Raw genomic sequence first — 26,591 nt, forward strand, 5'->3', positions numbered from 1 at the left:
GAGGGGGAAAGCGGATGTGCTGTTGTCCGGGTTCTTCACGGTGGAGCAGTGAGCCGAGACCAGGCAGCGGCAAGCATGGCAATGGTCTGGCGTTTCTGTGCGTCTGCAGGGGGAAGCTACGGGCATCTGGCATACACGTCTCTGTGGAGGCGAGGGCCGTTCTGTGCACCGTAGAAGGTGTAGCATTGCCAACCTTCCTTCTGCTACATACTAGTAGGACCAAGTTATCATGACCAAGGACTGCAGCAGTTCCCGGGCCCCCAGGACGGTATCTCCTTCCTACCTGGGTTTCAGAACAACTGGAAGCCAAATGGTCTAGTTGAGTTCCCGCCAGAAAATTCCACATGCCAGTGCCAATATTTAGTTCCAACTTTATTAGGAGGCAGCATTTCCTCACAACCCAGCTGCTCAGTCCCTGTGAGGTCAGGCCCAGAGCAGGCATGACTAAACTGAACACGTTGCTCTCACGCTGAGAACACAGCTTCAGGTGTGCCCTTCTGGTGAACCAACCTCAAACTCACAGTGCAGATTGTTGGTCAAGGACTTTGGAGCCTGGGAACCTACTCTGGCTTCTCTTGACTAACTTTAAGAAAAATCACTTTAGCTTTTTGGGCTTTGGTTAAATTCATCTTATTCCTTGTCTCCAAAGTCCCTTCCAGATCCCACATTCAATTCTACCAAGAGGCCATCACGAACTCGTATTTGAACGTGAAAATGAAACAACATATCTAAGACCAAGTATTTGGAGAGAAGAAATGGTTTCCACAGGGAGAAAATTTAAAATACAGAAAAAAATTCTTACCACTCAAGTTTTGGAAACATTTTATAATTTATATATAAAATCTTGTAAGAAACCATGTAAAATGACAGAAATATCCACCTTACATGAAGAGTCAAAAAAAATACACACACACTGGATGTAAATTTTAATTATAAAACAATATGAACAAAACATTTTAAAATAATCTCAATTATTTGGCAACTCATCACATCATTGCTAGAGACAAATTTGATCTTAAGAAAAATTTAATTTTATGAAAAACTTAAGTTGGACAGTTTGTTCATATGGGAGTTAAAACATGTTTAAAAAAGAATCTGGCAATAAAGCCAGTTTCTGTCCGAAAATAACTGCGTATAAAACAACATAAAATCCTGAAGCTTGAGAAGACAGGAGTGACCTAATCTCGATGCATTTCCCTTCACTGAAAAGGACAGTATGGAAGGAGAACGGGCAGAAGCCTCGGAAGAGCACAGAGGGGAGGAAAGAACAGTGACAGAGGCATGTTTGCTGCAGGTGACAGGATGTAACTTTACCTGGACCAGAACCTCTCACGCCAGTGGGGCTGGAAGTAAAGTCACAGATGCGAGCATATCTAAAAACAAGTTACATTCTTAAAAACAGTCACAAATGTGAACAGAGAAGCAATGCAGACCCTTTCTTGAGCTAAACTACTTCACTTGGATACATGCGAGAAGATTCTGTATTTCCTGCCAGATCATACTGAGAGAGTTACAAGGCAGGCAGCATCCTAAAACATTTCTACTAATGACTGCATAGCATTTAAAACCCCTTTTTTATAAAAAAAAAAAAATAATAAAATAAAATAAACAGATATATAGTAAAGTTCACAGATAAGTTTTCTCTGTAAAATAAATAAAGTGTTCATTGATTAGCATCATACATAGAGTAAAATACAACCTATTTTTACATGTTTATATACTGTACACAGATTACCAGTAGGCAGCCTGGTGTCTGATGGGCTGGAAGGGTTTGCATTAGTGATGTGTCACATCGGGAAATCCCAATTTCAAATGTTAAAATATACAACTACTTTGTTTTGAGTTCAGATACAAAGTAAACTTATTTTCCTTTATCTGAAATAAATGTACATAATATCTTCTATGAACAATAGTTTATAAAGCTGTTTAAAACAGAACAAGAAAAAGCTTGCACCTAGGAACTTAAGAGCACATGCATGTCCTCTCCCTGGTTAAAAAAAAAAAAGCTTATGGCCCCGAGGCTTGATTCTCTTCTCTCGGCTGTGTCCCCGACAAGCCAGGGGCAGTAGAGGCCAGGATTACCGCTTGGCCTTCTTCGAAGGGGCTTCTTCCACCCTCTGCTGGCCTCTGGTTCGGGCTCCGGGGGGACTGGTTTCCCTCTTGCGCTTGCTAGAAGGGGACAGCTGGGCCTTCGATCTGCAGTGAACAAAAGTCAAGGCAGTGGTGAGAGCTGAAAGGAGCAGCTTCGGTAATTTGGGAGTTCTTTAAAACAGGGAAGGTTTCTGCAGCACTTGAAAGCCAGGAGGAGAAAACCTGGGTCACATTTATATGGGAAGAGGAGACTCTAGAAGAACAGTGCTAACTGGTCATCTGCTGACTAGCTCACACCCAAACGGCACAGAGGAGGAGCTCGGAGGCCTATGCTCCGGGTCCAGCTCGGTCACACTCCCGGTGCGGACCTGGGTCAATCTACCTTCTTCTCTGGGTCCTGGTTCTTTCATTTACGAAACGATCAGCAGCCGGTCCTCCCCCGCGCTGTCCCCAGCTGAGGCGAACAGCAGGGGCACAGGACCGTGGACCAGGGCTCGCCGGTGCCCGATCATGTCTCAGGGGACAATGTCACGGAGAAGAGCTGGCAGCGTTAGAAAAGGCATGGCCATTCCAGAGCAGCCTTCTGGCCAATCTCCCTGCCACCAGCCTATGCCTGCTCTCCCATCTGCCAGAATTATCTGTGGGAAATCCCAAGGAATCAAGTCACTGTCCTCTTTGTTACGTGTATATTCCTCTTGACTATCTGGTGCTCTCAGGATAAAGTCATCCCGAGAATTCACAAAGTCCTTTATAATTTGCCCTGACCTCTGCACCACCCTGGGCTATAGTCCTGCCAAAGCACGGCCATTCCCAAGCACAGGACATTCTTTCACATTTTCATGCTTGGCATGTGAGTTTTTAGAGAATCACCCCACACCTCCCACCTAGCAAACGTCCGTGTCTTCAAGCCCCAGTTCAAAAGCAAGTCCTTCGGGAAAGCCTTCCTCACCACAGAGCAAGCTGCTCTCTGGAAATCCCACGGCACTTCGTGTCTTCACCAGAGCGCTTACCACTGTGATGTACCTGCTGGTTTTTTCCAACTGTAGGCTACAGTCATTATTTTAAAACATGTTCTCATTTGTGAATTAGAATAAAGTGATTTTCTCCCAAAACAAACAAACAAAAAACAACAACAAAAAAAACAAACCCTTGTGTCGAGGGCTGACTTTAAAACAGCATGCAAATAGACCACAGTAGAAAATACCACTGGTGCGACGTCTATTAAATTTGGTTCATGAGAATTTTGTTGCAGTGATAGGGGCAGAATGTGAGCACTCTGCAAGTATACTGCAACATAGTTTTAGTGTGGCTGGTGCCAAAAAATCTTGCAAGTCCTGGACACATGTCTCCCCGGCTAGGATGCTTCTCCACAGCAGCTGCTGGGTCTTACTCCTTTTCCTCTCCCCAGCACCTTGCACAAAGGCACGTGTCAGCAAGCGGCCATGGTTCTATCCATGAAGGAAAAGGCCTGGAAAATCAAAATTGCAGGAGATGGACCAATGGGGCTGCACGGATAGAAAGGCAGGTCTTGCTTACGGTTCTTTTGATGGCCCAAGTAAATAAACTCAAACCGAGTCACGTACGGCTGTACGGGATGCAGTGTCCGCGGATACGCACGTGTGGGGAAGAGCTGACGAGCAGTGTTTGTTGATCTCCCGTTCAGGCCGTGGCAGGGAGAGCCACCGGCCGCCCCCTCAGTACCTCCTCGCTGAGTAGCTGGCACGCCAGCGCTGTGTTGGATGCCACGTAGCAGGGACAACAGCGGTGAGTCAGGGTGCCTCTTCCGGGCCGTGTGAGCTCGAGGGGTCAGCCAGGCCCCTTCCTGCACCCAACGTGGTGTGGTCTGTGACCAGTGGCACAAGCACCACCTGGGCGCTATTAGAAAGGCAGACGCTCAGGCCCAACCCAGACCTACAGAATCAGAACCTTAGCACTGAGTTCCCCCAACTGGTCTGCAAGTCCATTTTGAGAAATACGGACCAGACCTTCCTGAGATTCCTTCCCTCACGTATAAAATAAGGATAAATAAAACATTTCACTTAATGAGGATTAAATGGAAGAATCCATATGAAAGATGCCTGGCACTTTACTGTGCTTCCCTTTCTAGAACACAGGGCTGATAACACGTACCTACATTACCCGTATGCTAGAAGATCAACTGTTGTAAGAGATGTCACAACAATTTTTGTACACTGTGAAGAGTCTTTTTATCTGTTGCTGCTATAATGTACAGAAAGTAAGACGAGACCCGCATCTCAAGGAAGAAGCTTGGAGTTCAGAGAGGGCATACACCACCATCCCGTGCAGAGCAGGCCGGAAGTGCCGTGGGAAGGACAGAGAGGAACTGAAGCAGTGGGGGCCTCCTGAGGAGGGAATGTGAAGGACGGCAGTGCCTGGCTTGCTGGCGGCCGACAGCAAGGGCACTCAAGAACCAGCACAAGCCAAGGCCACAAAGGCGGGCCGGACGCAGCCTGTGGGAAGCTCGTAGGATGAATGAGGCTGCGGACGGCAGGAGCCGGCCAGGGGCTGAGCCGGAAGGGGCTGTTTTACTGTTACCCCATCGCCTCTCCAACACTCTGGCTGAAACAGAAACAATTCTGGGCTGTGATGCGACTGACCATGCCGTGCTGGTTTAGCCAAGTACTCGGACCTGCAACCACTCGGAAAGAAACACGCCTCGCCTTTGGTCCTGGTGGACGGGAGTCAGTGCGTAAGGCTCACAAAGCTCAAAGGCAAGTCTGGAGGAGGCCGTGAAGCGAGGCCTGAGGTTCCTTCTGCAGCCCCTGCAATACCTTCTGGAGTAGGTTTCCATTTGGGAAACCAGTGATCCCCAAAAGACAGTTATCTGGCAAGAGAAAAATCTTAAAGGAACTTGGGAAGAAAACATTACCATACAAAAACAGTCTCTGGGGATTAAAAATGACTTCAAGTGTAAGCAGGGACTTACCTTCCTAATAGGGGAGATTTACTAACTTTTTCGCAGGTAGATAACTTCTCTTTTGCTAACATTTGGCGATTTCTAGCAGAAATGGTTTCTGGGCTGCCAAGCGTGGATGCTGCACATGCTGATGGCTTGCTATGATGCTTTCTGAAACAGATGACAGAAACACCGGGCAGCGGTACCCTGAACACGCCAGGCCCGGGGCCTCTGCAGAAAGGACGATGCTCCTCAAGGGTGAGTCAGAGAATGGGGACGAAAAGCAAAAAATGGTTGGTTTTCTGGACTGTTGGTAAAAAGTGGGTCTGATGTCACCCACAACTAATTGCCTACATGATGGCGTCTTTGCTTTTGCTCTGCGGGGTATTTTGTATTTGGTCATGATTTAGAGAAAGGTGACTCTGTGATAATAAACAATACCCTGTTTTGGGTATCCCTCAAGTGCTCATCAGAGTAGAACAAGGGACCAGGACAGTACAAGGCAGTATAATTCATAAGGCCAGCTGGTCAGGCCCTGCGACTGGTCCAAGCAGACAACTGCACAAGGACCAGGGGACGGAAGAGCAGGCTTGCCAGCGCAACTGCGAGAGAAAGGACTTGCTGAGCTGGTGTGTGGGTCCAGCTGAGGGAACGGAGACTGGGCGCCCACGGAAGCACGTTCCCCTCAGGATACGGTGGGGCAACCCTCTTATGAGTTCATCAGCCCACGCTCTGCAGAACCTGTGCTTCCACAGGAGAGCAGATAAATTCCAGTACAAACAGGGATGAGGAGGGGAATCAAAATAAGAGAAGACCCGGAAGTTGCCCTCCAATGTTTTGGGAAAAGCTGCAGAGAAGCCCCAAGAGAAGAACTAGAACATGAGCAGACACCTCAGGGAGGCCAGCTTCTACCAGACACAAGGAAGAGAACGCCGAGGAGGCGGCTTCCCTGCCCCTGTGGAGGCTGCAAGCAGAAAGACCTTTGCAGAGGAGATGCTGGTGTAGACAGTGAAGCACTGATCAGTTAGCAGGACTAACCCACGAAGACCCCAGCCAACCCCAAGAATCTGCAATCAGGAAGATGCAAGAGCCTGGGAACCAATCGACTGATGCCAAGGAATCTAAACTAAGAGAAAAGGATCCATTTGTAAATCAAAAGTTCTTAAGGCACATTAAGGAAGAGCACTGACAGTCTAGGTGATTACAGAATCATAAGTCAAGTAAGATTTGTTTTCAAAGAATGAATTTTAAAAGGCAAACCTGACCGCTACTACTTTTAGACACTCAAAGACAGCAAGAAGGCCAACAAAACTGTCTGAGGTGGGGCCCTACTGTCTTGGATGATCTCTGCATGAGTGTTTAAGGAGGCGGTGGTGCTGGGGTGGAGCGTTCCAGCACCCCGACCCTCTCCCACCAGCAGGAAACTTGATTCTGTCTCTTCTACTTATCTGAGTTGTTCCATCTAAAAAACAAATATGAGACCCCCACCTTACCTTCACCCACGGGAGTTGTTAAAGTCTTGTGGCTCTAAAATCTGATTCTTTGAGAAACCAAACCGTGGCATGAATGGCTAATAATGTACAAGTATGAAGTAAATAGAAATAGGCTCAATATAAGTCTCTATATAAACCAAGACATTATTACTGTAACACTATGGTGACAGGTTTGGTAAGTGATACTCTTGAAGTAAATGTCCCTGAACTTTTTGATTAATGTTGGCTAATGAAATGACAGAAGATGATACCAAATTAACAGCTTGTGAATCACCCTGAAAGTGGAAAATATTCTTGCTTTAGTAAAGTTAAACTGTAAACGGATGCAACTTGTCTCAAAATGTGCAGTGGGGAAAAAACATTGATTGAGATTAATGGGTATGGGTGGGGGTATAATTGGCAAATAATGTTTGTTCAGACAAAAGTTAAATAGGTTTCTTTCCTTTAGGACTATGCCGAGCTCTTAATATTTTAATTTGTGCTGTGACTTACGAAGGAGAAGGAATTGACCGGCAATCCCAAAACTCATTTGACCATGGCACTCTTTTTTCCAGGGGCTTCTGGCTATACTGGGGTTTGGGAGAATAGACTTTGGGAAACATGAAATTAACTTATGTTAGTAAAAAATGGTCGCATATGGGCACTTTCACATGGTCAACCTATTCCACAGCACTGTGGAATCACATGAGTCCTACGACAGTGATGGGTACGCCTGCCTTCCCTCTCGCACTGGAGCTGAGCGAGCTACAGGTAGGGACTGTGTTGGACACAGGGTCTTTCACCCATGGGCCCAGCATAGTATCTGAGACACCTACTGAGGCTCAATAAATACCTGCACAGGAACTGAATGGGTTCCACCAAACAGGCATTTAGAACCTGGCAGACTTTGCTGTGATCCTCAACAGTGGTTTGAGATGGAAGGCGGGTTTCTCCAAGAAGAACTGCAGTGTCCGAGGGCTAAGAGCATGTGCTCTCTGCTGAAGATACAAACTAAAGGAAACGGCTTACACTGTGGCTTGAGTGAGTCAAGGAAAAGAGAATCCCTAAATGCCAAAGCTGCTGTCTGACGGAGAAGCTGGTGAAGGCCTCTGGAAGCTCTCTGTTGCCCCCGTTACCTCTGGGCCTCTGATCTGGTGGTGGACCTTGTAGTGGCTCCCGAGGGCTCCTCCTCTTCCTCCTCTTCCTCTTCCTCCTCAGACTCCTGGTCTTTCTTGTCCTCAATGGCTTCAGAAACTGATTTCTGGCGTTTTCTTTCTGGCTCTGAAGATTCTGTTCAAATACAAGGGTAACACCTGGATTGTACAATTCCCCAAGACACTTCCAGAGGAGAGTTGTGGAGTTCAGAATGTAGGGTATTAGGGACTTGGAAGCAGAAGAAGTGGTTTTCCATTTCCTTTTGTTTCAGCACTTGCAATTCACAACTGTTTAACTTAATCTCAAACACATTTGGGATAGTTTACTTAGGCAGTTCACGGCCAGCATTCATGAAAAATTCACATGTACTCAGAAAAGCATCTGGGATGTACCATTTCTGACATGGGATTAGAGCCATTTCACACATATTTATGTAATATTAATACTGGCTGTGCCCCACTGGATTTTTCCTCATCAAGAGAAAAACCCTTAAAAAGGTTATTTTAAAATGATAAGACCCCACAATTAAGAATGTGCCAGAAACATACCAGCATCATCTGACAGAGTGAGCGAACGCTTGGGCTTTCTTCCTCTCCGCCGCACACTTGCTACTGTTTTTTCTTCACCATCATCCTAGAAGCAATAAAATTAAAGTTGAAAGGATGGTTAACTAACACATACTAAGTTGATTCCTAAAGGACATACCTTGACAAGAAAACTGACACTTACGTTGCTTATACTTCTTTCTTGTAGGGTAGTGGTTTCTTTATTGGACTCATCTTTAAGAAAAGGAAAATGTCTGCATTAACACTAGCTTAGTGTAAAATTAACTTTCAACAGTCTGGCTTGTTGTCTCTGAATGTACCAGTGCTGACTAATGCACCGTTTTACAATTTATCATTATTTTGTATCAGGCAAGCAAAGTTTGAGTCAAAATACATAGCAGAAAGGACATTCGAATGCAAGTCAGGACCTCCAAATTTGCACTTCAGACTTGTCACAAATAACCTACGCAATCTGGGAAAATTACTTAAATTCTTCAAGCCTCAGTTTTTCATCCGTAAGATAAAGACCTGGGTTTGACCACCTGTATGGTCCCTTTCAGATCAAATGCTCTGCACCCAGAAAGGGAAGAGGAAAGGGACATCTGGGGAGCCCTCAAAACACACCAGGACCCGCAGGTTAGAATTACAGATCTCACTGAGATCTCAACATGGCTCCCGTTCTGTCACAACCCCACTTTGGGAGTTAGGAAAAACGAGACTTAAGTAACTTAATTTAAGCAATTTGTTCAGTACAGACCTAATAAGTAGTACGAAAGCCGGTTCTCTTGACTATAAACAGTTACATCAGAGCAATTAGAAAAGTACACATTTAAGCCTATTTTAGGTTGTGTATGCCTATTCTTTATATATTTGCTTTCTGTAGATGTTACAGTTTCCTGACAACATATCTTGGGAAAAAAATGAAGTTTACTTTAATGCACTGTTTGAAGTTAAAGTTATGAGGATGTTCCCTGGACACTCAACAACCCAAAGGTACTTCTCACTGGTGGTGAGGTCCATGTAGTACCCTTTTTGCAAGTTCAGTACACTGATGTAGACAGAAGAGTTACACCAAGAAGGCTGACAGCGAAGAAGCCTGTCATAACAGATCATCATTACCCAGACGTGGAAAATCACTGCCAAACCCCAAAACATTAATCACACAGCTCAAATTAGAGTCCTTACAGGGCATTCAAATTATAAAGGTTTCTTGTTGTATGGATTAAAAATATTATAAAGTTATAAATAAAAACTGGTTAAAAAGCAAACAGAAACAGAATCTCCCCTTGTAAAAAAAATAATAAATCAACCTTAATTTTCCAAAAGACAAGAAAAACTGAAATACGATCACAAGATCACACAGTTAACTATGTGGAAAGGTTTCTTAACTACATATTTGCTTTACCTTGATGAGAATATGTACATTTCCATCCAAAACAGTTGTCACATTCATCTTTTTTGCCTATGCCAACCCTTTAAAACCCACCAAAAGGCCTTGTTGCCTTTTTTTAAAAAAAAGATTTTGAGAGAGAGCGAGAGCGAGCGAGCAGGTGTGCAGAGGGTCGCGGCAGAGGGAGAGGGAGAAAGAATCTCCAGCAGACTTCCTGATAAGCGTGGAGCCTGACATGGGGCTCAATCTCATGATCCTGAGATCGTGACCTGAGCCAAAAATCAAGAGCTGGATGCTTAACCAACTGAGGTACAGGGGCCCTGGGCTTGTTGTTTTTATGTAAAAATTTTTAATCATGAAATTAATATATACACATTGTAAAAATTCTGGAAAATTCAGGCAATGGTAACAACATGGAATGTTCCCATTATCCCACCACCCAGAGCCAATCACTGTCAACATTTTGGATTATTTTTCTCCTTGGAATGAGGACAAAAATAACTGAAACAGTTTTATCTCTTGCACTCTGGCTTTAGAAGCTACACAGGCTGCTTTCAAAATTCTTCTCCTGAGAATAGGCTCTTGAGTAAACTCCCGTCTTCCTGGTAAGAGTGCCTAGTTCCCAGGCTGATCTACTTCTTCCTTAAACATATCCAGTAAATTATGATTTGGACACAGCAGCGTCGTCCCTATTTTATTTTTTAAAGATTTTATTTTATTTATTTGACAGAGAGAGACACAGCGAGAGCAGGAACACAAGCGGGGGAGTGGGAGAGGGAGAAGCAGGCTTCCCGCGGAGCAGGGAGCCCGATGCGGGGCTCGATCCCAGGACCCCGGGATCATGACCTGAGCAGAAGGCAGATGCTTAACGACTGAGCCACCCAGGCGCCCAGCGTCGTTCCTATTTTACTCTTTGTTGCCTTCACCCTCCTCTCTGGAGGCTTCCTACGGACTTCCAAAACCAAGAAGGGCTCAGATCACAAGAAAAACCAATAGCTGTAGTCTTCACGGCTACAAGGACAACCGTTTTAACCAACTTCATTGAGAAACAATGAAACTCTAAGACCGTCCCCACAGCCAGCTGCCCTCGCCCCTTCCTTAGATCCCATGCAGAGCAATGCTCTAGGTACACACCTGTCTGTGTTAATTTTGGTTTGCCGCCAGGTGGAGACTGTTCTACCTAAATTTAAACCAACAAAAAACTGAAGTCAGCAGTTAGTCATCATCACAAAGAAAGTCATTCGTTCTGCAAGGCAGGTTTAGGACCTTTATTACGTAGGCAGAGTATTTGGAACCTATCTTTTGCCACTGATTAAGAATACCAAGTGAATACGGATGCCATGCTTCTGAACACATGGTCTCTCAACAGGAGAATTAGGGCTGCCACGAGCCCCTTCCCCAGCCACTCCGCCATGATGCTGGGAGAGGACCGTGGGAGGTGACGTGGCCCAGCCACTGTTCGTATCCCCCACGCTGTCTTACATTTGGGCAAACGCATTTGCCTATGGCGCTTTGGTTTTGCTGTCTTGTAATAATTCTATTGAGATGAGTACTGTAGGTATTGTTATGTTACTTTATGTCCAAGGAATTCGGAGTCTCAAGAGGGTTACATGATCAGCCCAGTGTCACAATTCCGGGAGTAAGGGGCAGAGCCGAGGCTGGAACCTCATTTGCTTTTGGTAGGACACTGGATACACATTTGTCCTTCTAATAATGCTGTCATGCAATGAAGTCTTGATACAATGATTTTGTTGACTACACACTTCAGGGTCAAAGATAAAGAAAGTTGAAAAAGATAAAGTGTCCCTGAGGATTTTCTTGCCTTGAAATCAGTGTACATTTTGTTATGAAAGGAACTCCACAGACAGCAGTAAGAGGTGAGACACACTGGAGGTTTCCATAAAGAAGCCATTATCTAAAAACCGTATAAAACAACTATTTTCTATATTTTAATCAAGGTTGACCACAAGAAGGTAAGTCCCTAATTTTTATATAAGCAAACTCACACGTGAGGATGGGATCAGACTGAAGAACAATATGTTTATGTAAAGACATTAATAATTGAAATATTATTTAAATGGTTATTCAGTGTTTTATTTAAGGGATCCTTTTAATGCTTTTCAAATATTTTAAAAAATAAAGTAGTGGGAAATATGAATACTGCAGTATACACTATCCAGGTCAAGGGCAAATACTCCCAGAGTTCTCATCTGTCACAATTACTTACAGTGACGATGCCAGTATCTGTTTTGCAGTCTTCTTCTAAAAAATAAGAAATAAAATCTCACTTAGAAAATCAGTTTGAAAATATCTTTTTTTAAAAGTAGGCCCCATACCCAACATGGAGCTCGAACTCACGACTCTGAGATCAAGAGCTGCACACTCTACCGACTGAGCCAGCCAGGTGCCCCTGAAAATGTCTTGCATATGAACCGAAAATACAACAAATACCTACTTGTTTTTAACGCTGTTTCTAAGGGGTGTTTACGAGGTCTTCCTCTTTTCCTTTTAATGATTACTGGCTGATCTTCCTAAGGGGGAAAGGAAAAAAAAAGAGCAGTAAAAATTTTCAACATGAGATTTAGAGTTCCCTCCTCAGAGATCTCCGATCCCAACTCTGTCACTTAAAAAAATACATGACCCCGTGCTTCATTTCTCTCTGTGCATTCCATCACCTGATAAAACACTGAGAACTGTACTATGAATTCACGCAGTAGTGAGGAATGAGAGATGATGAGGTAACGGAAGTGAGCACTTCGCGTCCACTTTGACTTCTGCAATAGGTATGCATGTACATTTAAATTTGGATTTAGTCATAGTCACTTGTGACCAAATGTTACCCTTTATGAAAAATAAAGGAGGCTACTGAACTTCTCATACATAAATGTGAGAAAACAAAAAGAACTATTAAGAAGTTGTATCGGGTGGAATTTAAGAAATAAAACTGATGGACACATGAGAAGGGAAGGAAAAATAAGATAAAAACAGCGAAGGAGGCAAACCAGAAGAGATGCTTAGCTCTAGGGAACAAGCTGAGGGTTGCTGGAGGGGAGCTGGGGGAGGATGGGGTAACTAGGGGATGGGCATTAAGGAGGGCACTTGATGTAATGAGTACTGGGTATTGTATGCAACTGATGAATCACTAAATTCTACCTCTGAAACTAATAATACACTATGTTAACCAACTTGAATTTAAATAAAATCTAAAAAAAAAAAGTATCAGGCACACTTGGTAATGGTTATCGAGCTGTGGCTGGTGTATAGGTTGTTTCCCTTGATTTATGGGCCTCTCTCAGGCCCATGGATTCTGCCCCCCCCACTGGGCTCCCTGCAAATCCCCTGAGGCAGGGAGGGTGCAAGGCTGGAGGCTGGCCTGCCCCTGCAGCCTCCCAGGAATCCCCCACCTGGCCTCACGAAACTGGGTCCCCTGGGCACCAGCTGCAGGCCTTCCGCACACCCTATTGTACTGCTCCCGTTTCATCCTGTGGGGACTCCAGGGCTCAGCAGCCCTGGTTCTTTGACCGAAACACTTGCCTGGCTTGGCCGTACCCCGCTGCCAGGACAGGAACCTTAAACACTGAGGTACAGCTCTGGACTGACTACGCAGTCTTGACAGAACTAGGTCTCATACAAATGTTTGGATGAAATGAAAATTAATCAAACTGACACTGATGAAATGCACAGTATGAAAGGGTGTCCCAATGCACTAAAAAAATGAACTACTTTAAAGCATTTGACAAAAACTTTAGGGAACAGCATTTAATGCAGTTTATTTGTCGTCAGTATTTAAATAATTGAACAGGAAGATATGAAAGACATCCCCTACCTCCTGAGATTTCATGTTGTCATCGTCATTCTGCTCGGTCTTTTCACCAGCAGCTTCACCACTGCCGTATTCGTCTGCAGAGACGGCAGAGCTCAGTTCAGGGCCGGGGACCACAGTCAGCCGCATGGCCACCACCCCTGCCCAGGTGGCCTGCACAGCCCCAGTCACACATGCACACACACACACCCACGCCATCGCAGGCCTACACCACCCAAGTTAACAAGCAGGAGTCTGGCTAACTGATAAGAAGCACACTCTGGGTTGAGTTAGGATCCAAATTCAAAATGATTCCCAAGCCCTGTGAGTATGAAGTGTATTCTCGAGGGAGTACAAACGAGTCAACCACGGTTTAGGCCGTGAAGCCTGGTGAGAGATGAGACTTGTCTCAAAACAATTCATCTAAGTCTGTATATTACTCACCCTTTTCGTCCATGGCCCTTGAAGGAGTGCTGTTTGTCTTAGAACTTGTTTTAGAGAATTCTTCCAAATCTCCAGTGTTTTCCTCCTGTGAAGCGGAACAATAGAAGAAGCTTCTAAACCCTGCCTCCGCTTGTCCTCCCCAAAGTTCTCCTTTCTATTTCAAAAACAAATTTCTAGCAGTTTTTTATAAGTTTGTTGCAGAAATTTTAAAAAGTAACTCTTTTTTGCAGCTAGTGAGGCAATCCAAAGAGATACCAATTCTGAAGGCAGAACAGCATGAGATAAAGCTCAACCATAAAGCAACAAGGGCATTCTTTTTATCCCTGCAAAATAGAAGCAGTCTTTTCCTCCCTCATCCTGGATTTTATCTTTTTGAGAGAAACTCCAGAGAAGGAACTGATAGGAATTTGCAACAGATTTCTTTTCTTTATTGGGTGGTGGAGGAGAGGACTAGGGAAGGGATAAAGGGGGAAAGTACCTAAGAGAATTTCAGGGTATCCGGCTGGGCTGATTTAGAGCACTGATCTCTCAACAGTTGAATCATTCAGCCTTAGTTGCAAAACAGTTTTCAGCATGAAATACCAAAATGTTGTACTGTAATACTAATATAGTACGTACAAAAAAAACAAAACCCACAAATTAAAATATAAAATTAGAATTCTGTCTTATAAACATTGAAAACATTATCTAGATGTGATTTTTTAGTGCAAATGGTTGATATATTTTACTTAAATTCAGCATTAAAAAACTTACATGAAACTGAAGGGAAAATAAAAAGAGAACCCTTCAATATTGCTGCCTCTCTCCAAATTTAGGAGTACTGTCTCAGGATTCTTGTTCTAGATAGGGCGGGGGAAGGACGGGGTTAAAATCCTGTTTCCTTCCTTCACCACGACCAATTGAAATTCATGACGATACACGACTCTCTCCTTGGTTGTTAAAATTCTTTTACTACTTTTTATTTAGTTCATCAGTCACTGGTGGAAAACAGAAACTTTGAACTGGTTTTAGTAAGCTAGAATTCAACTGCATATATTTTTATAAGCTGACTTAAATACTTCTGGAACATGGTGGAAAAAAATAAATTAGGGAAAGAGAGAAAAAGGAGATGGAACTAGTTCGGAATAGACAATGAGCAGCACCAAGTCTCAGAAATGGAAGCATGCCTAAGAAGAGGTATCTACCAGGAAATGGAGAAATCTGGGCCTAGAGAGCAGGAGCAGAAATAAAAATTTATGAACCACCTCCCTGAGTCATCAGATGAAAATAAGACCATATGAAAAAAAGGCAGTGAGTGAGGCCACTCCTTGGACTACTTATATTTTAGGGGTACGAAGTAAAGTAGAGAGAAGTGAGGGTATTAAAACTTTAACATAATATGTATCACTGTATTTCAATGTTTAGTGCAAGCACATCTGTGGTAAAGCATTTGACACTTTGGAAGGAAGCACGTAGAAGCCTGAAGTCAATGACATCACTGAACAGAAACCTGAGCAATGGTTATATATAAACTGTGATATTAATACACTCTTATAGTTGAAAACTATAAAGTGCAGTATTTTTTTTTTGCAGGACCCTAAAAAAGATACCTTTTATAATAAAGTGAATATTAGAGATATATAAAGTAAAAAGAATACTAGAATGAAAAAGAATATTATAATAAGTGTTCACAGTGATGCAACTAGGTTACCCCCCCAAACTTAAAATTAATACAGGGAAAGAATACCTTTGTATCTTGTGGTTCAGTTTCAGAACACTGCCTCTGTGCTGTTTCTATTTTGGAATCTAGGACATCTGGATTATCATCTGTAAATCAGTTTGGACAGAATCACAAAGGAATAAAAGCTAAATGAAAAACGAAATGCATCGTTCTATTTTAAGACAGTTTAAGACTTCTTTTTTAGTCTTGTGATACAGTGAAGCCAAAAGTTATTCTAAATGTATTTATGTCATGTGATTTAAGCACTGAACACTGACTGTGGCCCTGGCAAAACCAAAAAAGTAAAAATATAAAAAAAAAAAAAATTCACAAATGCTTAGCTGACACCAATAAACCAGCAGGTTCTATGGAAAAGGCTTAGGGCATACAGAATTCCTAGAGATACTTTTAATTTCCTAAATGAGTTACCACCTAGGAGGTATAGCTTAGTGATTGAGACCATGGGCTTAGGAATCAGATTTACTTGGTGGGAGTAAAGTCACATCTTGCCGAATCTTAATTTCTTTATAAAATGGTGATAATGCCTTACTCACATAGTTATTATCAATGTATATAAAATCACATGAATAGTACCTAAAATATGAACTCAAGAATTAAAAAATAATTACATGCCCCTAACCAAAAAAGTAAAGTATTTATCCATTCTTTCTCACATATTACTTAATATTCATTATATTTGTACTTCATGTAAGGTATCAAAGTATGAGTCTCTGTACCATCTGATATGGTAGCTACTAGCTACATGTGGCTGTTGAAATTTAAATTAAAACTGAATGCAATTATAAATCCAGTCTTTCATTCACACTGACCACATTTAATTGCTCAAGAGTCACACGTGGCTAGTGTCTACTGTACTAGACAAAACAAATACAGAACATTTCCAACATTGTGGCAAGTTCTATTGAATAGCACTATTATAGACCATGGGAAAATCATTAGTATGAAGCACAGAAAGGCTATTACATGAACCTTTACTAAAGTGCTTCACTAGCTCTATAGGGAGTCTTGTTGATCATATAAAATAAGGAGCTCGGTGGCACCTGGCTGGGTCCCAGGCACAGGTTACAGAGGGAGCTTGGGTTTGTGTGAGTTCCAGGGGTTGGGTCATCTGCAGGTAACAATGTAGTTTCTAAATCAAGTTCAGAAAAAACCCTGGAGGTGCCAAGCCAGTCTGGATACAAACTGGACTCCAGAGTTGTAAAAGTAAGCAATTACTCCTCTCAAAAATTTTCTATGATATTGGTCCAGTATTTTGGATGTAAAAATAATATGATCTTCAAAGATGTCTGAAAAAGGAATATATATATTCTAAATACCCAGTTCATCATCTGAAGAGGGATAATGCTTCTTTCTTTTTCTTTTAGGTATCTGTCTTTCTTCCTCTTCAACCTGGAATCAAGAATGACTATATATTAAAGTCAATAGAATTTTGAACCAAATCTACTGAAATGACAGCATATTTTATTAGCTTTAGTCTTTGAAATAAGTTTTTTAAAAATCTAGAATAATACTTTCGGCATCTAGATTTGGATGAGACTTATTTTGTAAGGTTGAGTCTTTTTTTTTTTGGATTTGAATGTAAATCCATACAAAACATTTAAATCTGTTTCTGGTTAGTCACTGTATTCCAACCATTCCAAAATATGTTTAAAAAGAAAAATTTTTCCTTTTCCCATCTCTGAAGTCAAGCTATGTCTTACAATCAGTCCTAAATTTAGGACAGCATGTCCTAAATTAATTGGTAGTGTTCTCCTCTTTCAGTGGCCCAGCAAAGAGCTGAGCAAAGGCAGTAAGAAATAACATTTACCCTGACAGTACAACGTGGACACATCCCAATAATTACCTACACAAGAGCATAAACATAAAAGTGATACGGAGATCCGTTTAATTTTTAATACATACAAAGAAGTAAAGCCTTTCTTTGTGCACCACCAAAAGCACTATGTACAAAACATGAAATACTTGAGTTTCTGATGAAAACCCACCTCTTTAGGATTTGCTTCAATGCTGTGATCTCCTAAGGCTTCTGTGTTGTCTTTTCTGCTCTTGGATATCTCTGATTAATAAATACAAAAAAGAAAAAAAATGTTAAGTATTTATTCATTCCAATACTTATTTTAGGGGTCTGCATGGCAGCAGGAAGGACACTTTATAAATCACTGTGATGGGGTCCTCTGAGCAATCAGGCAAGCTCCGTGATTCCCATTTGTAGAATGTAAGTAAACAGGTTCATGGAGGGATGAGGTCACTGGACTCCGCATAGAGACTTCAGAGCCATTTTCTTCCAGCTCATGTAGCAACAGTGTGAAGACGTATCCAAGGAAAACAAGTAGGTATTATTTCATAGCTGTCAGATTAGCGAACGTTCACCAGGCTGGTAATACCAAATACAGGACAAGGTGTGAAGTTACAATTGGTACACCATCTGAGGACAATTTGGCACATTCGGTAAAGCTGAAGAGGTGCCCACCAACTCAGCAGTCCCACACCTAAGTTCCAGGTACATGACATATGCACTGGGAGACAGGTACAAGATCATGCACAGCAGCACTCTGCAATTGGGAAAAGTCGCAAAAAACCCAAATGTCCACCAACAAAAGCAAAAAAAAGTAACAGTGGTATAGTCACATAATGTAATACTAAACAGCAATTGAAATAAAGTAACTAGAGGGCGCCTGGGTGGCTCAGTCAGTAAAGCGACTGCCTTCGGCTCAGGTCATGATCCTGGAGTCCCGGGATCGAGTCCCGCATCGGGCTCCCGGCTCAGCGGGGAGCCTGCTTCTCCCTCTAACCCTCCCCCCTCTCATGTACTCTCTCTCTCATTCTCACTCTCTCAAAATAAATAAATCTTAAAAAAAAAAAAAAAGAAAGAAAGTAACTAGAGTTATACATACCACCATGACAAAATTTCAGAGCATAATGCCAAATGAAAAAATAAGGTGGAGACAGTTTCTCTAATGTGATACCCTTTTCCTAAAGCATGCAACATCAGGCTACATATTTTTTATGGAAATATATACAGCAATTGCAGAATAGTGGTTCCCTTTTGAGCAGGATAAGAGATTGGGATCAGCGAAGCATATGTGATTTCAACTGTATTTGTAACATTTTCTTTAAAAAGCATTTGAAGCAAATATACTAAATTTTTAAAGATATGACAAAGTAGGTGATGAGTACATGAGTGTTTATAATTATTGCTGCTTTACTTTGATTTGAAATATGTTATAATATATTACTGTAAAAAGACTCTTTCCCCACTCTTGGAATAAGGTATCAACAACATTCTGTGTTCTGTTTGAGAGGAGAATTATCCCTCTGGAGTTGGCAGCCTCCACAGGTTTCATGGAATGAGGCCTGACTCCTAGGAGAAGACCCAAAGAATGTGACACAGCTGATCTACCGACTTGAGACGGCCCATCAGAAGTAAACACAAAGTGCTCAGCATGGACCTTCTCCTACAGTACAAACCTCAGGCAGCTATACATTTTGTATTCACAATGGGTTAAGTCCAGTGTGAAGTTACCGGTAAAGTTCTAGTAGCTATTTATGGCAAGACACCACTTATAAGCTCAGGGCCTCAAACAAGGCACTGGACCTCTCCCAGCCTTGGTTTCCCCAGCTAGAGAAGTAATGCTGTTAATACCTACCAAATGATATGAATTAAGTAAGAGAAAATTTGTGAATTAATTAGCACAGGGCCTGGTGTATAGGAGGCACTCAACCAATGGGAACTACAATTAATACCAACATCAATACTATGAAATTCATTAACTTACCTTCTTTGTTAGGAGATTCGCTACGAATTTCTTCATTTGCTCTTGAGCCCGAATTTTTGACCTAAACATACCACAGAAAATGTTGTTTATGGATAATATCACCAAAGTCTTAAAGGCAGAAAAAATAAGTAAGACAACTGACATAACCTGGTTGTCTGTGGGAAACATGGAAATGGGCTAGAATACATGCTCTTTTAAATTTCACCCAGAAGCTGAAGAGCACAGAGCATCTTCGTTTTGAAGAAGTTTCGGTTTAACAAATCATCATCCTACTATGTTTTATTTGCCTTGTCTTTAAAATGGTTATGGCAAAAGTGTAAGAAGTAAAAAAAAAAAAAAATTCTGAATTCTATGAATTCTCTTCCCATCCAATGATCCCTCATGATCCTTTTTCTTTACTTAAAAATGCTAAAGGATTCTGTCATTCTGTCATCATCTGTCTTTGGCAAATCTCGTCAACTATACTTTTACTTTTTTGACTGAGGGGAAGGCTTAGACTATCCCACAACATTCTCAATCCTAGCTACAGAATTTCAGTGATACTTAGACTGGGGAAAGGCAGCTGCCAGGGGCCTCAGGAAAGTGAGGTGAGGAACAGCACTCGCTCTACATATGGAACCCTTGTGGAGAGTAAATCTGAACCTAACCAAGTGGGCTTTTCTTTTCCCTCTTACTCGGCTGGCTGTGTATGAGTTTCTAACTATAAAACAAGATGTTTCAAAGGGGTGAGGATAGCCCTCTGATGTCTGGCAGTGCACAGAGCTCCCCTGAGTTCTCTCGAGACACTTGAAATAATGTGTCTCTTCGCAATGTGCAGGCATTTTACAAAATGTTCTCTCCTGCTAAGTATCAGGTCCCCTGTGCATTAAGAAAGACATAAAATTTCTTTCAAGCACAAAAGAGATTATGGCAGCCACAGCTGGGAAAGAATATGTATACGTGGCAATTACAGTTTAGTATCTTCAGAAAAGCTTTCCAGAAACACAAAATGAACTTTAGTTCCCAAAATAAAATGTTTTGTCTAGAGCACCAGGATAATTTCAGATGTTGTAATCCAATTATCAAACTTGTTATAATAAAAAATAGAAAGTTCACAGTTCTTTGAAGGATTTCATTAGTAATTCCCAGGTGAGTTTCCTAGTCTGAGGTATTTGGGCTTTCTGTTTCCTTAAGTGTTTCAAGACACTGGCCTAAGGAGCCACTAGAATGCAGTGCTGCTGAATTCAGAGTGACCCCCCCCTTTTCTTTTTCTGGGGAAATCAACTAAATTTCAATTGAATGTGGGTCTGAATATCTCAGCTGTTATGTTGCACTCGAGTGGAGAGCACACCACAAATAGCCTCCTGTTTCCTAAAGAACGCACAGACAATCCCTTTGCTAGATGCCCCCTTCCCATTCGCTCTTCAAAACACCAAGCCCCACAACTAAACCCAAACCATTATGGTGACTTACATTATTAAGTGATTCATTCACCAAGAAAGGCTCCCTCTGTAGTTTGGCTGTTCAAAAACAAAAATGAGAAATAAGGAAATTGAATATTGTTTCTGAACCACAGAGAAACAAATTTAGAATTTTTTAAGGTAAAGTAGGACTTTGTCGCTAACTGGCCTAGCTGCCTTGTGAACTATAAAATTCTGACCAATTATTTTCTACAATCTGTGCCTGCCATTATGCCAGAAAAACAACAGAAATTAATGCTGCCTGCATTTTTATAATAATGGCAGTGGTCCATTAAATCCCTGCACCTATTTAACTATGTTGGTGATCTGAGGCTTAGGAGAAAGGTAGACTTTTGCTGTAACTGTTCAGCTACAAAGTGACACTGGTTCATTTAAAAATAATGCCATCAAGTGAAAAGTTAAGATTCTATTCCTTCAAACAGCAATGGTCTATTTATATTCTCTGGAAACTTGAAGTACAAGGTCTACTGTTTCCACTCAACAATGACAGAACACACATTTTTCTTTTAAACAACTTCCTTTTACGTAAGTAGATCTCTTACTGAATCGTACCTAAACATAGTGAAGTCATCTGGAATATACTGTGGGAACAAAGGACTTCAGAATCCAAAAATGTTACCTTCTTGACAATAACAAATGGGACGTTAATTATTGGTACCTTTTTTAAAAAAAGATTTTATTTATTTATTTGAGAGCAAGAGCAAGAGTGAGAACATGAGCAGGGGGAGGGGCAGAGGGAGAGGCGGACTCCCCACAGAGCAAGGGCTCAATCCCAGGACCCTGGGGTCATGACCTGAGCTGAAGGGAGATGCTTAACCAACTGAGCCACCCAGGCGCCCAATTATTTGTACTTTAACACAGATATACAGGTTTTAACTAATACATTTAGGTTTTGGACAAATTAGTCATCGTTAAGGTTTTAACACGTCAGCATGAATGGCTTCTCAGGCCTTGGGGTGATCTTCCAAGGACTGCTTGATACTTCTGTTTATAAGGCTCTTGAGATCACATACTTTGAAGGTAACCACCCCTTCAGATGGTTTTGCTTTGGAAGGTCCCTGCCCTGACCACCTCAGATAGTCCTGGGTGAGGATTTACACACATTACTCCTTACACACTGCCCTTCACTTTTCCTTGTCCACCTAATGCACACCTACTCATCCTTCAATATTTGGCTCCAACCTAGGGGGAGTGACAAGTGTTATGAAAATTCAAAACTTACATATCTTTGACGCTTCAATTCTCTTTTATGGAAATACTTGGGGAAACACATAACCACACGCATATGAAAGTTCACTACAGCTTTATTTATAATAGCAAATACTATAAAAACTGGAGACCACTAAAGATCTAACAAATGGGAAAATGCGTTACAGACTACTTTCAGCTGTTAAAACAAATGAAGTCAATCTGTATACACTAACACCGAGTAAAAAAAAGAAATTAAAAAACACTATAGATACTATGGTTTCATTTCTGTTTAAATATAGAACTGTACTTAAGGTGGGTATCATGAGAAGTGGGAAAACGATTATGCACTTCTTTGTGTCTTACTTTCTGTAATTAAAGGGGAGAGAGAGATTGGTTCAGCTTAAACCCAGGCCCTCTGCAAAGCCCTCCCCAGCAAAGCTGACCCCACCAGACATGAATGTATCTTTATTACAGAGAGCACCTTCCTCACTGGCATGTTACTTCTGCAAACTGCCTGAGTGCAGATAGGGACTGCATTCTCTACCTCCATTTCCCTAGTACTCACAAGTACCTCGCTTACCAATGTTTGTCAGAGGAATAATTTAAAGAGCCAAGGCCATCACCTAGTAAACATATAGTTGCTCTCCTAGCACCTTCCCCAAGAGCTTAGATTGTGGTCTGGGGCACAATGTGCTTCCAGGGACACCAACTCTACTCTCACCCCAGGAACAGAACACCTGATTTACTTTAAATCAACCAGTACATTCATCTGGCCACAGTAATTAGTTTAGGGTGGACAAAGGTACCTAAGCTGAATCAGAGTAAGTCTTGGGATTTTGGCCAGGAATGAGAAGACAAAGATATTTCTCTAGAGGTTTACAAATGAGAAAGCAATTACCTCTGTTGGGGGCTGAGGTAAAGGGAAGAAATTGGGTCTTTGCAAGATGGGTCTTTGGGGACATCACCATGCTCCTGGATCATGCTCTGCCTGAACTTTGCAGTCTTGTGAATACTATTATGGACTGGATGTTTGAGTTCCCCCCAAATTCATATATCAAAACCCTAAGTCACCAGTGTGATGGTATTTGGACGTGGGGTCTTTGGGACGTTTAAATATCACGAGGGTGGAACACTGCTGGGATTAGTGTCCTTATGGAAATAAGAGAGAGGAGATCTCTTTCTCTGCAGGCACACATCCAAGAACATAACCAAAAAGAGAGCCCTTACCAAGAATCGGACCCTGCTGGCGCCCTGAACTTGGACCTCCAGCCTCCAGAACCAAGGGAAATAAATATTTGGTGCTTAAGCACTTGTTCTATGGAATTCTATTCTAACAGCCTAAACTGCCTAAGACAGGGAGCTAATACAGTTCCTATAAACATTTGTAGGGTTTTTTTTGCCTTGCAACTAAAATCACCCTAACTGCTCTATGTGGCTTTCAGGGACATTCAACACTGAAAAAAAAAAAGAAAAAGAAATGGCATAAATTTGGTCACATGCTCTAGAGTTCCTATTACTTTTTCCCTTACTTAATGTGCAGATCAGAAGAGATGATACAATATTGACTAGAATATAAACCAGAAATAATTATCCATTGTCACAATTCTCATTTCTAGTTCCCTAACCCAGTGTTTCTCAAAGTGTGGTCCAAAGACCCCTGTGGCTCCTGAAATCTTCCATCAAGAGCTCCACAAGGTCCAAACTATTGTCAAAATACTAAGATGTTATCCACCTTTTAAATTCATGAGTACACACACTATTTTCCAGAGGCCATGTGATGTTCCCAGAATTATCTGAAAGGCTATTAAAATCCAACCATGTTACACTACATCAAAAACTAATGATGTAATGTATGGTGATTAACATAATAAAATAAAATTAAAAAAAAATCCAACCATGTTAAGTGTGATGCTTAATTTTCTTATACTTCAACCAAGATAACAACAGCAACCTATTGAATACAGAAACAGCCAAAAGTAACCAGCTGCTTTCTATTATGCTAGACTTAAAGAGATTTGCAAAAATGCAAAACCAAGTCACTTTTTTTTTTTTTAAAGACTTTACCTATTTATTTGAGAGAGAATGATAGATAGAGAGCACGAGAGGGAAGAGGGTCAGAGGGAGAAGCAGACTCCCCGCTGAGCAGGGAGCCCAATGTGGGACTCGATCCCGGGACTCCAGGACCACGACCCGAGCCGAAGGCAGTCGCCCAACCAACTGAGCCACCCAGGCGCCCCCCAAGTCACTTTTCTTACTACATTTTGTCATTTGGGAAAATTTGCTATTTTTCATGAAAAAACTGTTATTTATGTTAACCTACAGTGAGTTAATTATATTGAATGAATACATATAACCTTCTCAGTTTTAGTTTCTTATTTGGTAAATGTCAACAGGTATAATCCACATAACAAAAGTTCTCTGGGATCCTCAATAATTTTTAAAAGTGTAAAGTGGTCCTGAGTTTGGGAGCTGCTGCCTTAATCCTTTCTGATGCTGAGGCTCTCTCCTACAAAACATGAAGTGTACCCTGAAGACAGCACACAGAGACTGGGAAGAGCCTGTACAAGCCGGAAGCAGCACCGGTACTCACCGGGGCCCAGTCAGAGTGCAAGGGCCAACAGGCAGAGGTTTGGGTGGGTGCATGGGCTGCAGGCTAGCTTTTAGAAAGGAGGTGCAACAGCACCTGGAAGGGCAGGAAGGTGCATGGAGACACGTTTTGGAGAAGAGCAAGAGTTAGCTCCAAAGCAACTTCCTTTCTGCCATATTTATTTGGAGATAAGAGATTTAAACAATTGCCTTACATAAAACTGACAACTGATGAGAAAAAGTGTATGCCAAAAATGAAATAGTAAAGAATCCTCTCCAACCTATTTTAAAAGGTGAGATGCAAATTCACATAGCCTGTCAGTGTTTTATTATGAATCAGCTATTATTTTGATTTTATATTTTTTTAAGATTTATTTATTTATTTGAGAGACAGCGAGAGCAGAGCAAGTGAGAGAGAACATGAGTCAGGGAGAGGGGCAGAGGGAGAAGGAAAAGCAGACTCCCCGCTGAGCAGGGACTCGATCCCAGGACCCTGGGATCACGATTTGAGCTGAAGGCAGACGCTTAACAGACTGAGCCACCCAGGCGCCCCTCAGCTATTGATTTTAAGCTGTAACAAAAGGTAAAACCACAGGCCAGGAAAACAGTAATGTGAACCACCGCTGAAAGGAGCTTACCTACTCCACTTGGCTTTCTCCCACATGGACTTGCTGGTGCTGCTAGAATTTCACGGTTTTTCTCTTCCTCTGATGGTACAAATATCTAAAAAGTCCGAAGCACCATAAAAAACTAAGTTAACTGAGGTTTTTACAACAAGAAGACACGACTAAACTCAACTTAATTAAAACATCTAGCATCTTGTAACAACATAAAAGACTACTTTCAAGTCTGTGCAAAATTGAAAATGAATACATGCCCACTTTTAAAAACAACAAATGAACAAAATCAATCCCATATTTCATCCATCAATGTTTCTCCCACTGCTTTAAAAGTAAAACTGCAAATTAGTATGACACACATGACCCTCACTGATCATGCCCCTCCCTTGTCAGGTCTGCATTTGTCCATAGCACACCCTGCATCACTGCAGTGCCCATGGTCACAACTGACCCTACTGCTCTGTGTCCAGAACATGCGCCTTTGCCTGCAAGGCTCTTTTGTTTCTTTTTCCTCTGCTAAACTTCTACTCTACTTGTAAAACCCCACTCCAATATCTTCCTTGCAAGCCCTCCCGTCTGTGTAGCCACTGCTCCTGCTGGTAAGTTGAGTCTCCTCTGTACTGTACATAGTCCCCGTGTTTACTGCTACCTTGTCTCTCTTATACTCAGAGGGTGCCATGAGAGCAGGCTGCAAAGGGGGCGTGGAAATTCAAGTTATACTTTGGAAATGGATCATATAAGAACGAACAATGCATTAAATGTGGGGTGACAGGAAGAGACTGAGGGTGACTCCTGGTGTCTGGTTTGAATAAATGGAACTATGATGGCATTATTTACTGAGATTATTGAGGTTCTTAGCTTTCCTGCCTTGGGATATGACAATAACAATGTCTAAGTGTCTCAAGTCACTGGGAACAGGAACCACGTGATGCTTAAGGACACATACACCTGCGTGTGGTGAAATGGTACTCACACCATCTACAGCTCAGCGCAACTGAACTATCAGCCATACCTCAGTTTTCAAGCTGTCTTTTAGTGCCATTCCTCCCAGGACATTCGACGGAGACTCTTCATTGCCTAATGAAATTCAGACTGTTAAACCAATTCAAGAATTTGCTTACAAAATACATGCCAAATCAAAAGTAACAGGATGTTATTATCTAGCATGCCGTGACCCTTTCGTCTGCTGTTTTATTTTGCTGTCAGTAGAAAACAATAAAAGGAATATGGATGAAAAATCTTGGATGAAAGGTAGGGGTCATTTACTTATTTTTGGGGAGTGAAATTGTTTCTTGCTGTTAAGACAGCTGCCCGGAAAGAATAACAAAAGATTATTTCTGGAGACATCACATTTCCAAATATTTTTCTACAGTGTTCTGTATCAAGTTTGGCCTTAAAAGAAAATATTCTGGGGGCTCCTGG

General features: G+C 41.9%; 1 protein-coding gene across 5 annotated transcripts in view; it reads right to left on the bottom strand.

The window, feature by feature from the left end:
* Positions 1-373: 373 nt before the first annotated feature.
* Positions 374-26,591, bottom strand: part of BOD1L1 (biorientation of chromosomes in cell division 1 like 1) — a 54,309-nt gene continuing 28,091 nt past the window's right edge. For 2 of the 5 annotated variants that reach the window (XM_027597697.2, XM_027597699.2), the window contains exons 11-27: positions 26,182-26,246; positions 25,188-25,272; positions 20,765-20,811; positions 19,313-19,373; positions 17,522-17,592; positions 16,853-16,925; positions 15,543-15,622; positions 13,817-13,901; positions 13,397-13,470; positions 12,026-12,101; positions 11,798-11,832; positions 10,705-10,750; positions 8,365-8,414; positions 8,184-8,268; positions 7,617-7,770; positions 5,039-5,179; positions 374-2,196 (exon numbers count right to left, since the gene is read on the bottom strand). In XM_027597697.2, coding sequence (XP_027453498.2) covers positions 2,079-2,196; positions 5,039-5,179; positions 7,617-7,770; positions 8,184-8,268; positions 8,365-8,414; positions 10,705-10,750; positions 11,798-11,832; positions 12,026-12,101; positions 13,397-13,470; positions 13,817-13,901; positions 15,543-15,622; positions 16,853-16,925; positions 17,522-17,592; positions 19,313-19,373; positions 20,765-20,811; positions 25,188-25,272; positions 26,182-26,246 — 1,346 coding nt within the window. In that variant the 3' untranslated portion in view covers positions 374-2,078. Of the gene's footprint in view, positions 2,197-3,040; positions 4,937-5,038; positions 5,180-7,616; positions 7,771-8,183; positions 8,269-8,364; positions 8,415-10,704; positions 10,751-11,797; positions 11,833-12,025; positions 12,102-13,396; positions 13,471-13,816; positions 13,902-15,542; positions 15,623-16,852; positions 16,926-17,521; positions 17,593-17,616; positions 17,911-19,312; positions 19,374-20,764; positions 20,812-25,187; positions 25,273-26,181; positions 26,247-26,591 lie in introns of those variants that run through there. The other 3 variants (XR_003520599.2, XM_027597698.2, XM_027597701.2) reach the window with 3 other exon arrangements.

The sequence above is a fragment of the Zalophus californianus genome, chromosome 2 (assembly GCF_009762305.2).
Source record: "Zalophus californianus isolate mZalCal1 chromosome 2, mZalCal1.pri.v2, whole genome shotgun sequence".
NCBI classification, from domain to species: Eukaryota; Metazoa; Chordata; class Mammalia; order Carnivora; family Otariidae; genus Zalophus; species Zalophus californianus.